Here is a 16,203-nt window from a genome sequence, read left to right on the forward strand (position 1 = left end):
GGTCGAACAAGATGCAGCGTTACAAAGCGACCGCTCACCGAACCTTGCAAAACAGCCCCAAAATAGCCCAAAACAACTCCGTTTTCGCATGCCGCGAGCTGATTTCTGGAATCTGCCTCTGCTTGCCAAAATGTCAGCCATCTCAGCCCCTTTGAACCCCCCGGGTGGCACAGGGCTGGATGGGGCTTCAGATATATACCGGGCGTTGAACACTCTTTCGTAAGTTCGCACGTTGCCTTGACGGGAACTTGTTGTCGCGCCCGGGACTAAGTGAGCGGCTGTTTGTGGGCTTACAGCTGTTCGTTCAACCTTCTAAAGCCCTTGTTTTCCCCCTCTCCCTCTTTTCTCTTATGCACGCAAGGTGCTCGCTGAATTGCTTGTAAAGCTTCCCCTTTTCGCGAGACTTCGGGACTTGTCCGTTGCTCGTTCTTTCGAACTAATCAACTTTCTCTTTTATAGGTCCTTCGGGACCTATGAGAGGTTACAAGTGGGCTGATCTTTGCGGAGCAATATCGCAAGGGCGAAACGCGACTTAGGCAACACAAGCTAAGTTCGCGTCTTGGCCGCAAGAGTGCCTCACGCCTTAGGCAATTCCAACTAGGGCCGTGACGATGTGGTATCAGAGCGGGCAAGCACTTCGAGTGAGCAGCGAACGAACTTCGCAACTTGGCCATGGCAAAGCATCGTGGCGAATCAAGCAAGACGGGGCAAGCTGGACCCTTGCCCCAAGTAGCCGCAGGTGGGCTGCATGTGCACACTCGCTCTAATGCTGTTGGACCCACTCAAGAGGAGCGCGACAGCGAACAAGATGAGCGAGAAGTTGGCTACTCTCCGCGAGCGGAGGAAGCGCAATCTGGAGCGCTAATTGGAAAAAAGAGTCACAAGGAGAGACTCACAACGGCGGAAACCCGCCTGGATGTTCTTGAAGCGAGCATGGAGGAACTCTACCATGGCCAACAAAGGCTTGTTGGGGTAGAGAGCTCGCAAGAGGAAGCGAAGTCCAGGATCGACAAGGTCAAGGCCCTAGTCGACCGATTGTCTGATGACACCAAAGACTACGTGCAACACTTACAGGATGTTGTGGCGGAACTCACTTCAAAGGTGGCCATGCTCACAAGAACACTAAATGCGGGAGGAAGCAACACCCGCGCGTTGCATCGCCACAAAATTTGAGGGCACCCGAGCCTCGTGGATATGGAGGGGCCAAAGATGCCAAAGAGCTCGAGAACTTTCTGTTCGACATGGAACAATACTTCCGAGCTACGAGGCCCGATTCTGAAAATACCAAAGTTTCTATAGTAACAATGTATCTGAACGGAGATGCGAAACTTTGGTGGCGAACCCGTTGGGAGGAGATCCAACAAGGTCGGTGTCGAGTCGACACATGGGAGGACTTGAAGCGGGAGTTGAGAACTCAGTTCCTACCGGAGAACATAGAGTTCGTCGCAAGAAGTTGAGACAACTCCGCCAGAGTACCACCATCCGAGACTATGTGAAACAATTTTCTGCACTAATGCTGGACATACAGGACATGTCCGAGAAGGACAAGTTGTTCAGCTTCCTCGATGGTTTGAAGCCATGGGCTCAACAGGAGCTGAATCGAAGGAATGTTATCGATGTGGTCGGGGCAATTGCTGCTGCAGAAAGACTCACCAACTTTGTTTCCTCCGAAGACCCAAGGAGAAGGAAACAATCTTCAGGCAATTGCCCTTCAAAACATTCTCGAGGGAAGGAGCTCGGGGGCGAACAAAAGAAGAAGAGTTCCCACAAAGGGCCAAACCCGAAAGGCAAGACCTCAAAACCTGGAGGATGTTTCTTGTGCGGAGGACCGCACATGGTGAGGGAGTGCCCACAAAAACAGGCACTCAATGCTTTGACGGCTTCTATCCACCCCCCCCCGATCGGACAAGGGCAAAGCTGTTGCTCTTAGTTCGAGCAGTTCTGAATCCAGCAGCGACGACGAGGAGTCGCAAGGACCCCGAATGGGAGGAATGCGTTTGTTGAACGCCATGCGGGGTCAAATGGGGGAGAACATCAAGACAAAGCTACAAAAAGCATGAAGTAGTGAGCTGATGTATATGGACATCAAGCTAAATGGCCAAACGACCCGTGCAATGGTGGACACGAGCGCTACCCACAACTTCATAGCCGATCGAGAAGCACAGCGACTTGGGTTGATCTTGGAGAAGAGCCCAAGCCGAATGAAGGCGGTGAACTCGGAGGCCAGGCGAATCTCCGGGTTGGCGAAGGGTGTTCCCATCAAAATTGGGACATGGAGCGGGAACACCAACATGATGGTCGTGCCACTTGATGACTTCTAAGTGATTCTTGGAATGGAGTTTATGCACGCGGCGAAGTCGGTGCCAATGCCGTTCTTGAACTCCCTATGTATGATGGGAGGCGATGACCCCTGCGTGGTTCCCGTCTCTCGGAGAGGAACCAAGGAGCCCCAACACATATCGGCATTACAACTGAAGAAAGGGGTGTGAAAAGGCGAATTGACATTCGTGGCTGCTATGAAGCTAGAGCCACTCAACGAGAAGGCCATTCAAGAACCTGCTGCGGTGGCGAACGTCCTAAAAGAGTTCAAGGACGTTATGCCACCCGAGTTACCGAAGACTCTTCCACCACGCAGAGGCGTGGATCACAGCATCGAGCTGGAGCCAGGAGTGAAGCCTCCAGCGAGACCACCCTACCGCATGCCCCCGCCAGAGTTGGCAGAACTCAGGAAGCAGTTAGGTGAACTGCTAAACGGTGGTCTCATCCGCAGCTCTAAAGCACCTTTCGGAGCTCCAGTTCTCTTCCAGAAGAAACAAGATGGGAGCCTCCGATTATGCGTCGACTACCGAGCCCTCAACAAAGTGACAGTGAAGAACGAGTATCCCATCCCGCTCATTGCGGACTTGTTCGACCAATTGGGCAAAGCTAAGTATTTCTCAAAACTCGACCTTCGGTCGGGGTATTGGTAGGTGCGCATTGCTGAAGGCGACGAAGCGAAGACTACCTGTGTGACCAGGTATGGAGCGTTTGAGTTCTTGGTGATGCCTTTCGGCTTAACCAACGCTCCGGCCACATTCTGCACTCTCATGAACCAGCTATTCAAGGAGTATTTGGATAAGTTTGTGGTCGTCTACTTGGACAATATCGTTGTCTACAGTCAAACGCTCGAGGAGCACGTCAAGCACCTTCGGACGATTTTCAAGGTTCTCAGGGAGAACACTTTGTTCGTGAAAAGGGAGAAATGCTACTTTGCTCAAACTGAGATATTATTCTTGGGACATCGAATCGGTGATGGCTCCATTCGGATGGATAAGTCAAAGGTGCAAGCGGTTGTTGAATGGCGAACTCCAAAGAAGGTGCCAGAGTTGAGATCCTTCCTTGGTTTCGTCAATTATTATCGACGCTTTATAGTGGGATATTCGAAGCGTGCAACCCCACTTACGGAGTTGCTGAAGAAGGAGCAGCCTTGGAAGTGGTCTGACAAATATGAAATAGCATTCCAAGATCTAAAGGTTGCTGTTATGGAAGAACCAGTGCTCAAATTGCCAGACTATGGAGAGCCTTTTGAAGTCTATACAGATGCTTCGGACTTCGCTATTGGGGGAGTACTCATGCATGAGGGTCATCCAGTGGCCTACGAGAGCCGCAAACTCAACGAGACTGAGCGGCGGTATCCAATGCATGAGAAGGAGATGACAACAGTGATCCACTATCTACGAGTTTGGCGACACTATCTCCTCGGATCGCGATTTGTGCTAAGGACGGACAACATCGCTCTGAGTTATTTCCAAACTCAAAATAAGCTCTCCCCAAAGCAGGCGCGTTGGCAGGACTTCCTGGCTGAATTTGATATGACAATGAAGTATAAACCTGGGAAGGCAAATGTCGTGGCCGATGCATTGAGTCGGAAGGTGGAGCGTGTGAATGCCGCACAATTGGAGGGCGGAAACTAAACAAGTCAGTTACACTCCAACTTCCTTTCCAGAATCAGGGATGGACTGTATAGTGACCCCCAGGCAGTTATCCTGATGCACCTCATCAAAGAAGGCAAGACACGATGATTTTGGGTCCAGGATGGACTCGTTTACACAAAAGGGAATAAGGTTTATGTTCCCCGAGTGGACAATTTGAGGCGTGAACTCTTAAAAAAGTGTCACGATTCCCTTTGGGCTGGGCACTCAGGCACTCACAGAACGTTGGCTCTCGTGGAGAGGGCCTTCTACTGGCCGAAGATGGGGACTGATGTGGAGGAATATGTTCGAACATGCCTTACTTGCCAACAAGACAAGGTGGAGCAACGGAAGCCGGTGGGACTTTTGGAGCCGTTGCCCGTACCAGAAAGGCCGTGGGAGAGCATTTCCTTGGATTTCATATCAAGCTTGCCACTTGTAGGGAGACTCGGATCGATACTCATGGTGGTCGATCGGTTTTCAAAGTATGCAACTTCCATTGTTGCTCCCCTACACTGTTCAGCAAAGGAGGCGGCCAAGCTGATGACGAAGGATGTGGTGAAGTATTGGGGAGTCCCACACAATATCATTAGTGATCGAGATGCTCGGTTCCTGGGACGATTCTGGACCGAGCTATTCAAATTGTTGGGGTCGAAGTTATACTTCTCTACAAGCCTCCACCCCTAAACGGATGGCCAGACTGAAAGGATAAACTCGCTCCTGGAGCAATATCTCCGGCACTACGTGAGTGCCAACCAACGAGATTGGGTAAAGCTGTTGGACATTGCCCAATTCTCCTACAACTTGCAACGGAGCTCTGCATCCAACAAGAGCCCCTTCGAGATCATCACAGGACAACAACCGTCGACTCTGCACACCATGGCAATTGGGTATACTGGGAGTAGTCCATCAGCCTATCATTTCGCAAAGGAGTGGCACCGAAATGCAAATATTGCGCGGGCTTACTTGGAGAAGGCGGCAAAAAGGATGAAGAAGTGGGCAGACTTGGGAAGCCGACCGTAAGAGTTCAAAGTTGGTGATTTGGTGTTGGTAAAGCTCCAACCGGCATCACTCCAATTCTTTAGGAACAAAGTCCACAAAGGATTGGTGCGTAAGTATGAAGAGCCCTTCCCAATTATCAGCAGGGTAGGCAACGTCTCTTACAAGTTGCAGCTGCCGGCGTGGTTCAAAATTCACAACGTTCTTCACGCCAGCAACCTAAAAACCTACCACTCGAATCCGCAAGATGCTTCCCGAAGTGTTCCAACTCGGCTACCTCCCATCACAGCCTCCTACGAGCAGTGATTTAAAAAGCGTTAGGCGCCAAAAGGCGCCAAGGTCCAAAAACGCCCGAGGCGCTCACCCGAGCGAAGCGAGGCGCTAAAATATAAAAATATATAATATAATTAATAAATATAATTATTTAAAATTTTAAATAAAAATATGCTATTAAATTAAGAAAATCTAAGATACAAAATCACAATGTCACATTAACAAAAAGTTTTAAAATTCAAAATAATAAAATTTTACATCAAAATAAAAATTAACAACATTAAAATCAAAATAATATATTATTAATCTATTAACAGTATTGAAAATTAATCATTTCAAAATTCAAATAAACTTAATATGAAGAGTATACTGTATACTATACTGAGCCTGACGGAGAAACGAGGAAGCAACGGCGAGCGGCGGTAGCGATAGCGGGAAAGGGAAAGGGAGCGGGAGGCGCGAGCAGTGGGAGGGCTCGCGGGAGTCGCGAGCCGCGGGAGGCGCGAGCAGCGGGAGGGCTCGCGGGAGGCGCGAGCAGCGGGAGGCGTGAGCAGCGGCAGCAGGAGCAGGAGCGACGAGCAGCGAGATCGGGAGCGACAGCGACAACGGGTTAGGGTTGGGTAAGGGTTATATCGGTTTAGTTGGTTTGATTGAACCAACTAACAACCGAACCAGACCTAAAATCCTGGTTCGGTCTCACTTGGTTTACCCAGGCGCTCGCCCGAAGCGCCCAGCACCTGGGCTCGGGCGAGCGCCCAGGCGGCGCCTGTTTGAAGCGCGCCGCCTGGGACATTAGCGAGGCGCTCGGGCCTCGCCTCGCCTCGCCCGAGTGCCTAGGCGAGCGCCCAAGCGCCTCTTTCAATCACTGCCTACGAGAAGCGAGTTGAAACCATTATGGCGGACCGCAAGTAAAGCTACCCAACGGAGCTGAGCAGACAGAGTACTTGGTGAAGTGGCGAAAGCTTCCCCGAACTGAAGCCAGTTGGGATCCTGAAGACGCCCTGCGACATGAAGATGAAATCATCAACAACTACCAACAAGCGTCGACGAGGGCGTCGACAATTTAAGTGGGGGAGAATGTCACGAACGGTCGTCGCGCACTTGCAACACCTTCGTTCAACGAACCATTCGTCGCTCACACCTACATGTACAGCTGCTTGACAGCATGTTTTCTCTTGGTTTTGGGTCATTTTGCTTGTAAAAATGTAAGTTCGAACAAGCTGCAGCGTTACAAAGCGACCGCTCACCGAACCGAGCATAACAGCCCCAAAACAGCCCAAAACAGCTCCGTTTTCGTGTGCCGCGGGCTGATTTATGGAATCTGCCTCCGCTCACCAAAACGTCAGCCATCTCAGCCCCTTTGAACCCCCCGGGTGGCACAGGGCTGGATGGGGCTTCGGATATATACCGGGCGTTGAACACTCTTTCGCAAGTTCGCACGTTGCCTTGACGGGAACTTGTTGTCGCGCCCGGGACCAGGTGAGCGGTTGTTTGTGGGCTTGCAGCTGTTCGTTCAATCTTCTAAAGCCCTTGTTTTTCCCCTCTCCCTCTTTTCTCTTGTGCACGCAAGGTGCTCGCTGAATTGCTTGTAAAGCTTCCTCTTTTCGCGAGACTTCGGGACTTGTCCGTTGCTCGTTCTTTCGAACTAATCAACTTTCTCTTTTACAGGTCCTTTGGGACCTGCGAGAGGTTACAAGTGGGCTGATCTTTGCGGAGCAATATCGCAAGGGCGAAGCGCGATTTAGACAACGCAAGCTAAGTTCGCGTCTTGGCCGCAAGGGTGCCTCACGCCTTAGGCAATTCCAGCTAAGGCCGTGACAGCCCGCTACTAGGCAGTATTTTTTTTACTCACACACACACACACACATATATATATATATAAAGTCACCGAGGTTACCACGTGGGGAGAAGAGAGGTGATGTCGCCTTGTTTTTCTACGACGTCGCCTCGCTTGGGGAGAAGAGAGGCGACGTCGCCAAAAAAGATTTTTTTTTACTTTTTATATATAAATATATATATATATATATGTATATATATGTATATACATATATATACATATATATATATATATAGTATCGTACCATACCGAGCGAATCTCGAAACTCCAGTATGGTACGATATTTCAATCCTTAATAGGAGCATATCATTATTTGTAGTATACCAGGTGTACTAAGGTATATGTTTCATAGATGATGCTTGGTTGGATAGGTATATACCAGTTGGTACATAACGGTGTGACCAATATATTAAATCATAGTTCATTGACTTCAGTCAATTTTGTATCAATATCTGAAGTCTGAACATTAGCTTGAGTCAGGGGTGTATGGCTCTATGGCTAACCATTTATGTTGAACATATTGATGATTTTACGTGGATCTATCCAATATTACCATTTGTATAGCAGGTGGTCTATGAGAATGAAGTTCTCTACAGATGTAGTTGCCAGTAGCGCTTAAAATCTTGGACTCGTATTAATTGTACTATTGCGTATAATTGGTACCAATTAATGTCCAAAAGTAACACCAAAATACCAATTTTGACATAAGGTTGGTGCCCTAGTATACCAGTGTACGTAGTGCTTCAAATGGTACACGTAGTTGGACCTGCACATGCTGATCAAAATATACCAATCTGACCAAGTACTATCGGTATTGAAATTTGAGACATATAGCTTGGAGCCTTTGAATCGTACATATACAATATTTTACTTTTTATTATTTTATTCAATGATGCCATAATGGTTTGTTAGGTTATTAAGCCGATATTACACCAGTATATAAAACTTTGTCGCTTTGTCATGGACTTAGCTGGAATTGCCTAAGTCGTGAGGCACCCTTGCGGTAAAGACGCGAATTTAGCTTGCGTTGCCTAAGTCGCGAGGCACCCTTGCGGCAAAGATGCGAACTTAGCTTGCGTTGCCTAAGTCACGCTTCGCCCTTACAATTTGCGTCCGCAAAGATCAGCCCACTTGCAACCTCTCGCAGGTCCCGAAGGACCTATAAAAGATAAAGTTGATTAGTTCAAAGAACGAGCGATGGACAAGTCCCAACGTCTCGCGAAAAGGGGAAGCTTTATAAGCAATTCAGCGAGCACCTTGCATGCACAAGAGAAAAGAGGGAGAGGAGGAAAACAAGAACTTTAGAGGGTTGAACGAATAGCTGCAAGTCCACAAACAGCTGCTCACCGAGTGCCGGGCGCGACAACAAGTTTCCGTCAAGGTAATGTGCGAATTTGCAAAAGATTGTTCAATGCTCGACACTATACCGAAGCCCCATCACCCATGGTGCCACTCGGGTGGTTCCAGGGTGCTGAGATGGCTGATGTTTCACGTGCAGCAGCGAGCTGCAGAAAACAACCTGTGGCACGCAAAAACGAAGCTGTTTTGGGCTGTTTTGCTCGGTTCGTGAGCGGTCGCACTGTAGCGCTGCAACTTGTTCGAACTTATATTTTTACAAGCAAAAGAACTTAAAACCAAGCCAAAACATGCTACCAAGTACATGTAGACGAGAGCGACGAACGGTTTGTTGAACGGAGTTGTTGCGGGTGTGCGACGACCGTTCGTGACATTCTCCCCCACTCAAACTGTCGACGCCCTCTTTGACACTTGTTGATAGTTGTTGATGATTGCTTCTTCATGTCGTAGGGCGTCTTCAGGCTCCCAACTGGTTTCAGTTCGGGGAAGCTTTCGCCACTTCACCAAGTACTCGGTTTGCTCAGCTCTAGTGGGTAGCTTTATCTTGCAGTCCGCTAAAATGGTTTCAACTTGCTTCTTGTAGGAGGCTATGGAGGGGGGTAGCCGAATTGGAACACTTCGGGAAGCATCTTGCGGATTCGAGTGGTAGGCTTTCAAGTTGCTGGCGTGAAGAACATTGTGAATTTTGAACCACGCTGGCAGTTGCAACTTATAGGAGATGTTGCCCACCCTGCTGATAATTGGGAAGGGCCCTTCATACTTGCGCACCAATCCTTTATGTACTTTGTTCCTAAAGAATTGGAGTGATATGCTGGTTGGAGCTTGACCAACACCAAATCGTCGATCTTGAACTCTTGCGGTCGCCTTCCCAAGTCTGCCCACTTCTTCATTCTTTTTACCGCTTTCTCCAAGTAAGCCCGCGCAATATCTGCATTTCGGTGCCACTCCCTTGCAAAGTTGTAGGCTGACGGACTACTCCTAGTATACCCAATTACCATGGTGTGAGGAGTTGACGGTTGTTGCCTTGTAATGATCTCGAAGGGGCTCTTGTTGGACGCAGAGCTCCGCTGCAAGTTGTAGGAGAATTGGGCAATGTCCAACAACTTCACCAAATCTCGTTGGTTGGCACTCACGTAGTGCCGAAGATATTGCTCTAGGAGCGAGTTTATCATTTCAGTCTGGCCATCCGTCTGGGGGTGGAGGCTTGTGGAGAAGTATAACTTCGACCCCAACAATTTGAATAGCTCGATTACTAATGATATTGTGTGGGACTCCCCAATACTTCACCACATCTTTCATCATCAGCTTGGCCGCCTCCTCTGTTGAACAGTGTAGGGGAGCAGCAATGAAAGTTGCATACATAGAAAATCGATTGACCACCACGAATATCGATCCGAGTCTCCCTACTGCGGGCAAGCTTGATATGAAGTCCAAGGAAATGCTCTCCTACGGCCTTTCTGGTACGGGCAACGACTCCAAAAGTCCCATCGGCTTCCATTGCTCCACCTGTCTTGTTGGCAAGTGAGGCACGTTCGAATGTATTTATCCACATTAGTCCCCATCTTCGGCCAATAGAAGGCCCTCTCCACAAGAGCCAAGGTTCTATAAATGCCTGGGTGTCCAGCCCAAAGGGAATCGTGACACTCTCTTAAGAGTTCACGTCTCAAATTGTCCACTCGAGGAACATAGACCCTATTCCCTTTGGTGTAAACGAGTCCCTCCTGGACCCAAAACCACCGTGCTTTGCCTTCTTTAATGAGCTGTATCAGGGTTTTTGCCTGGGGATCATTGTACAGTCCATCCTTGATCCTGGAAAGGAAGTTGGAGTGCAACTGACTTGCTTGACAGAGGCCCTCCAATTGTACGGCATTTACACGCTCCACATTCTGACTCAATGCATCAGCCACGACATTCGCCTTTCCGGGCTTATACTCCATTGCCATATCAAACTCAGCCAGGAAGTCCTGCCATCGTGCTTGCTTTGGGGAGAGTTTCTTCTGAGTTTGGAAATAACTCAAAGCGATGTTGTCTGTCCTTAGTACAAATCGCGATCCAAGAAGGTAGTGTCGCTAAACTCGTAGACAGTGGTTCACCGTTGTCATCTCCTTCTCGTGCACCGGATATCGCCGCTCGGTCTCATTGAGTTTACGGCTCTCGTAGGTCATCGGATGACCCTCCTGCATGAGTACTCCCCCAATAGCGAAGTCTGAAGCATCTGTATGGACTTCGAAGGGCTCCCTATAGTCTGTCAATTTGAGCATTGGTTTTTCCAACACAGCAGCTTTCAGATCTTGGAATGCAATTTTACATTTATCAGACCACCTCCAAGGCTACCCCTTCTTCAGCAACTCCGTCGGAGTTGCATGCTTCAAATACCCCATTATGAAGCGTCGATAGTAGTTGACGAAGCCAAGGAAGGATCTCAATTCTAGCACATTCTTTGGAGTTCGCCATTCCGTAACCGCTTGCACCTTCGATTTGTCCATCCGAATGGAGCCATCATCGATTCGATACCCCAAGAATAAAATCTTCGTTTGAGCAAAGTAACATTTCTCGCTTTTCACAGACAAAGTGTTCTCTCTGAGAACCTTGAAGATTGTCCGAAGGTGCTTGACATGCTCTTCGAGCGTTTGATTGTAGACGACAATATCGTCTAAATAGACGACCATGAACTTATCCAAATACTCCTTGAATAGCTGGTTCATGAGAGTGTAGAACGTGGCCGGAGCGTTGGTTAAGCCGAAAGGCATCACCAAGAACTCAAACGCTCTATACTTGGTCACGCAGGTAGTCTTCGCTTCATTGCCTTCAGCAATGCGCACCTGCCAATACCCCAACCGAAGGTCGAGTTTTGAGAAATACTTGGCTTTGCCTAACTGGTCAAACAAGTTCGTGATGAGCGGGATGGGATACTTGTTCTTTACCGTCACTTTGTTGAGTGCTCGGTAATCGACGCATAGTTGGAGGCTCCCATCTTGTTTCTTTTGGAAGAGAACTTGAGCTCCGAATGGTGCTTTAGAACTGCGGATGAGACCACCGCTTAGCAGTTCACCTAATTGCTTTCTGAGTTCTGCCAACTCTGGCGGAGGCATGCGGTAGGGTGGTCTCGCTGGAGGCTTCACTCCTGGCTCCAGCTCGATGTTGTGATCCACGCCTCTGTGTGGCGAAAGAGTCTTCGGCAACTCGGGGGGCATAACGTCAGTGAACTCTTTCAGGACATTCGCCACCACAGTAGGTTTATGAATGGCCTTCTCGTCGAGTGGCTCTAGCTTCATAGCAGCCACGAATGTTAATTCACCTTTTTGCACCCCTTTCTTCAGTTGTAATACCGATATATGTTGGGGTTCCTTGGCTCCTCTCCGAGAGACGGGAATCACACAGGGGTCGTCACCTCCCATCACACATAGGGAGTTAAAGAACGGCATTGGCACCAACCTCGCCGCGTGCATAAATCCCATTCCAAGAATCACTTGGAAGTCATCCAGTGGCACCGTCATCATGTATGTGCTCCCACTCTATGTTCTGATCTTGATGGGAACTTCCTTTGCCAACCCGGAGATTTGCTTGGCCTCTGAGTTCACCGCCTTTATTCGACTTGGACTTTTCTCCAAGATCGGCCCAAGTCGCTTTGCTTCTCAATCGGCGATAAAGTTGTAGGTAGCGCCCATGTCCACCATTGCACGGGTTGTTTGGCCATTGAGCTTGATGTCTACGTACATCAGCTCACCACTTCCTGTTGTTTGTAGCCTTGTCTTCGTGTTCTCCCCTAATTGGCCCCGCATGGCGTTCAACAAACGCATTGCTCCCATCCAGGGTCCTTGCGACTCCTCACCATTGCTATTGGATTTAGAACTACTCGAACTAAGAGTGACAGCCTTGCCTTTGTCCGATTTGGGGGGGCGGATGGAAGTTGTTAAAGCATCGAGTGTTTATTTTTGTGGGCACTCCCTTACCATATACGGCCCTCTGCACAAGAAGCATCCGTCAGGTTTTGGGGCCTTGCCTTTCGGGCTTGGCCCTTTGTGGGAACTCTTCTTCCTTTATTCGCCCCCGAGAATATTTTGGAGGGCGATTGCCTGAAGATTGTTTCCTTTTTCCCGGGTCTTCAGAGGAAACAAAGTCGGTAAGTCTTTCTGCGGCAGCAATTGCCCCGATTATATCGGCGACATTCCTTCGATGTAGTTTTTGTTGAGCCCATGGCTTCAAACCATTGAGGAAGCTGAACTGCTTATCCTTCTCGGACGTGTCCTGTATGTCCAGCATTAGCACAGAAAATTGCTTCACGTAGTCTCGAATGGAAGTACTCTAGCGGAGCTGTCTCAACTTCCGTCTTGCGTCGAACTCTGTGTTCTCCGGTAAGAACTGAGTTCTCAACTCCCGTTTCAAGTCCTCCCATGTGTCAACTCGACACCGATCCTGTTGGATCTCCTCCCAACATGTTCGCCACCAAAGTTTTGCATCTCCGTTCAGATACATTGTTGCTATAGAAACTTTGGTTTCTTCAGAATTAGGCCTCGTAGCTCGAAAGTATTGTTCCATGTCGAACAGAAAATTCTCGAGCTCTTTGGCATCTCTAGCCCCTCCATATCCATGAGGCTCGGGTGCCCTCAAGTTTTGTGGCGGCGCAACGCGAGTGTTGCTTCCTCCCGCATTTAGTGCTCTTGTGAACATGGTCACCCTTGAAGTGAGTTCCGTCACAACTTCCTGCAGGTGTTGTACGGAGTCTTTGGTGTCATTTGATAATCGATCGACCAGGGCCTCAATCTTGTCGATCCTGGACTTCGCTTCTTCTTGCGAGCTTTCTACCCCAACAAGCCTTCGTTGGCCATGGTAGAGTTCCTCCAAGCTCGCGTCAAGAATATCCAAGCGGGTTTTCGCCGTTGTGAGTCTCTCCTTATGACTCTTTTTCCCGGTTGGCACTCTAGATTGCGCCTCCTCTGCTCGTGGAGAACAGCCAACTTCTCGATCATCATATTCGCTGTCGCACTCCTCTTGAGCGACTCCAACAGCATGAGAGCTAGTGTGCACTTGCAGTCCACCTGCGGCTGCTTGGGGCAAGGGTCCAGCTTGCCATGGCGAAGTTGCGAAGTTCCTTCGCTACTCACTCGAAGTGCTTGCCCGCTCTGATACCTCAATGTCACAGACTTAGCTGGAATTGCCTAAGTCGTGAGGCACCCTTGCGGCAAAGACGCGAACTTAGCTTGCGTTGCCTAAGTCGTGAGGCACCCTTGCGGTAAAGACGCGAACTTAGCTTGTGTTGCCTAAGTCGTGAGGCACCCTTGCGGCAAAGACGCGAATTTAGCTTGTGTTGCCTAAGTCGCGAGGCACCCTTGCTGTAAAGACGCGAACTTAGCTTGCGTTGCCTAAGTCGCGCTTCGCCCTTGCAATTTGTGTACGCAAAGATCAGCCCACTTGCAACCTCTCGCAGGTCTTGAAGGACTTGTAAAAGAGAAAGTTGATTAGTTCGAAGAATGAGCGATGGACAAGTCTTGACATCTCGCGTAAAGGGGAAGCTTTACAAGCAATTCAGTGGGCACCTTGCGTGCACAAGAGAAAAGAGGGAGAGGAGGAAAACAAGGACTTTAGAGGGTTGAACGAGCAGCTGCAAGTTCACAAACAGCTGCTCACCGGGTGCCGGGCGTGACAACAAGTTCCCGTCAAGGTAACGTGCGAACTTGCGAAAGATTGTTTAACGCCCGACACTATACCGAAGCCCCATCCCCCATGATGCCACCCGGGTGGTTCCAGGGTGCTGAGATAGCTAATGTTTCGTGTGCGGCAGCGGGCTGCAGAAAATAGCCCGTGGCATGCGAAAACGGAGCTGTTTTGGGGCTGTTTTGCTCGGTTTGGTGAGCGGTCGCACTGTAGCGCTGCAACTTGTTCGAACTTACATTTTTACAAGCAAAAGGACTTAAAACCAAGCCAAAACATGCTGCCAAGCAGCTATACATGTAGACGAGAGCGATGAATGGTTCGTTGAATGGAGTTGTTGCGGGTGCGCGACGACCGTTCGTGACAGCTTGGTGTACCGCAAGATTCCAAATCATAGTTGTAGGAAAATTATACAACTCAAAAGTCGTAACTCTACATGATACATCATTCTTTCGGACATTGATTTAACATATCTAAGTAGCTGAGTCAACTTTTTAATTGGGAAAAAAAACAAAGTTATTATAGTTGATCCAATTCTTCAAAACTTTGATGGCATTATCATAGAAGAGGTGAAGAATTACCCAAACTACTTACATTTCATTATTTGATTAGTCACAGAATAAAAACAATTATCTTGTTTTTCTTTCATGAAATTAATGCTCATGCTTTTGTTTCGTAAAATTGATATGGACTCAAAAGTGTGATCATGGCTGCACTGATGGATTTCATTTTCCCACTAAATATGTAAGATAATGAACCAACTTCATTCAGTAATAGAACCCTAGGAGTGATTGTTTCCTTAAAAGCCCAATATTACTGAATACTTGTGGACAAACTTCAGTTCACTTATGATCATACTTGGACACATATAATATTACCAATGTGATCACAGAGGAACCCATTATAATCACTGTAATGTCATATTGGCAACTGTCAAGGTATTCTCTTAAGTTACTGGTCAACAGATTACTATATTGATATAATTTTTTCTCTGAACCATTGACTTGCTCGAGTTAATTGTATTTAAGAGCATCGGTTATTGCTCAAAAGCCACACTCATTTACTGTACAAGTATTTGAACTTTGAGCTGACAAAAATTGGTTTGTCATTACCAATTATGTGACCCGATTTTCTGTTGTCTGTTCACATTGTAAGCTTTTCACTTTTCTATGAGCCTATATTTTAAATTTTTAACCATTCTTCTTTTAAAGAAAACATGTCTTTTGAGTTTCATTATTGAGTTTCAAGATGGACAATTTAATTTCTGTCAATTATTGAGTTTCATTAGTTCTCAGGAACTATGAAAACAAACCTTTATATTTTGTGAAGACATTGGTTAACTAAACAAAAGGATTTGATGATGATTGCTTGATGCGGATATCATATTCACCAGCAACAAACAGTGAAAACAACTTAAAGTACAATATATGCTCTTTTGGACAGTTTTCTGGTGGCCTTACTGGTTTCCCAAATATCCTATTTATATGGCCAGTAATTGATGAAGCTCTTTTCTTTGAAATATTTTAGGTGAAGGTACTGGCTTGCTTCGGCTTCATAGTACTTACCGACATGATCTAAAAATTTACAGTTCAGATGAGGGACGTGTTCAGGTACATGATAAAATACTATAACTGCCTCTAATAATAATTTGATCTTTGATTTTCTGTTGCATATCAAAACATTTTCTGTTAGCTTTTCAGTGCACTATGAATATAGCTTATCTGCACTAAGTTCTTTTATAGATGTCTGCTGCAGCATTTGCCAAAGGCCTTCTTGATTTGGAGGGACAACTGACTCCAATTTTGGTTATCATCCAGCTCCTTTAAGCTTTTTCTTTTTTGAAACTTTTCTGGTATGTCTTATCTTGTTTTTTTCTTTTGTCAGGTTTCACTTGTTAGTAAAGAATCTTCTATGTTGGATGGACTAGAAGATGCTCGTCCTGAGATGAAAGTGGCAAAGGTTCATATAGGGTTATGCTAATACCTGCAACTTGTACCGTAAAACCACTAGTTATTAATAGTTGACTTCTTCATAGTTCAATTGTGATCACCTTGTAGTGGTCCATGATCCAATATGATTTAAAAATTTGTATTATATATTTATTGAATGAAAACATTACTTTAAGTTTCTAACACA

At 47.4% G+C, this 16,203-nt stretch overlaps 1 protein-coding gene across 2 annotated transcripts in view; it reads left to right on the forward strand.

Annotated features, from left to right (window-relative positions):
- Positions 1-16,203, forward strand: part of LOC135678686 (inositol hexakisphosphate and diphosphoinositol-pentakisphosphate kinase VIP2-like) — a 58,503-nt gene that overhangs the window by 24,718 nt on the left and 17,582 nt on the right. For both annotated transcript variants that reach the window (XM_065191769.1, XM_065191770.1), the window contains 3 exons: positions 15,595-15,677; positions 15,810-15,872; positions 15,952-16,026. In XM_065191769.1, the coding sequence (XP_065047841.1) occupies positions 15,595-15,677; positions 15,810-15,872; positions 15,952-16,026 (221 nt within the window). The remainder of the gene's footprint in view (positions 1-15,594; positions 15,678-15,809; positions 15,873-15,951; positions 16,027-16,203) is intronic.

The sequence above is a fragment of the Musa acuminata genome, chromosome BXJ1-7, assembly GCF_036884655.1.
Source record: "Musa acuminata AAA Group cultivar baxijiao chromosome BXJ1-7, Cavendish_Baxijiao_AAA, whole genome shotgun sequence".
Lineage (NCBI taxonomy): Eukaryota > Viridiplantae > Streptophyta > Magnoliopsida > Zingiberales > Musaceae > Musa > Musa acuminata.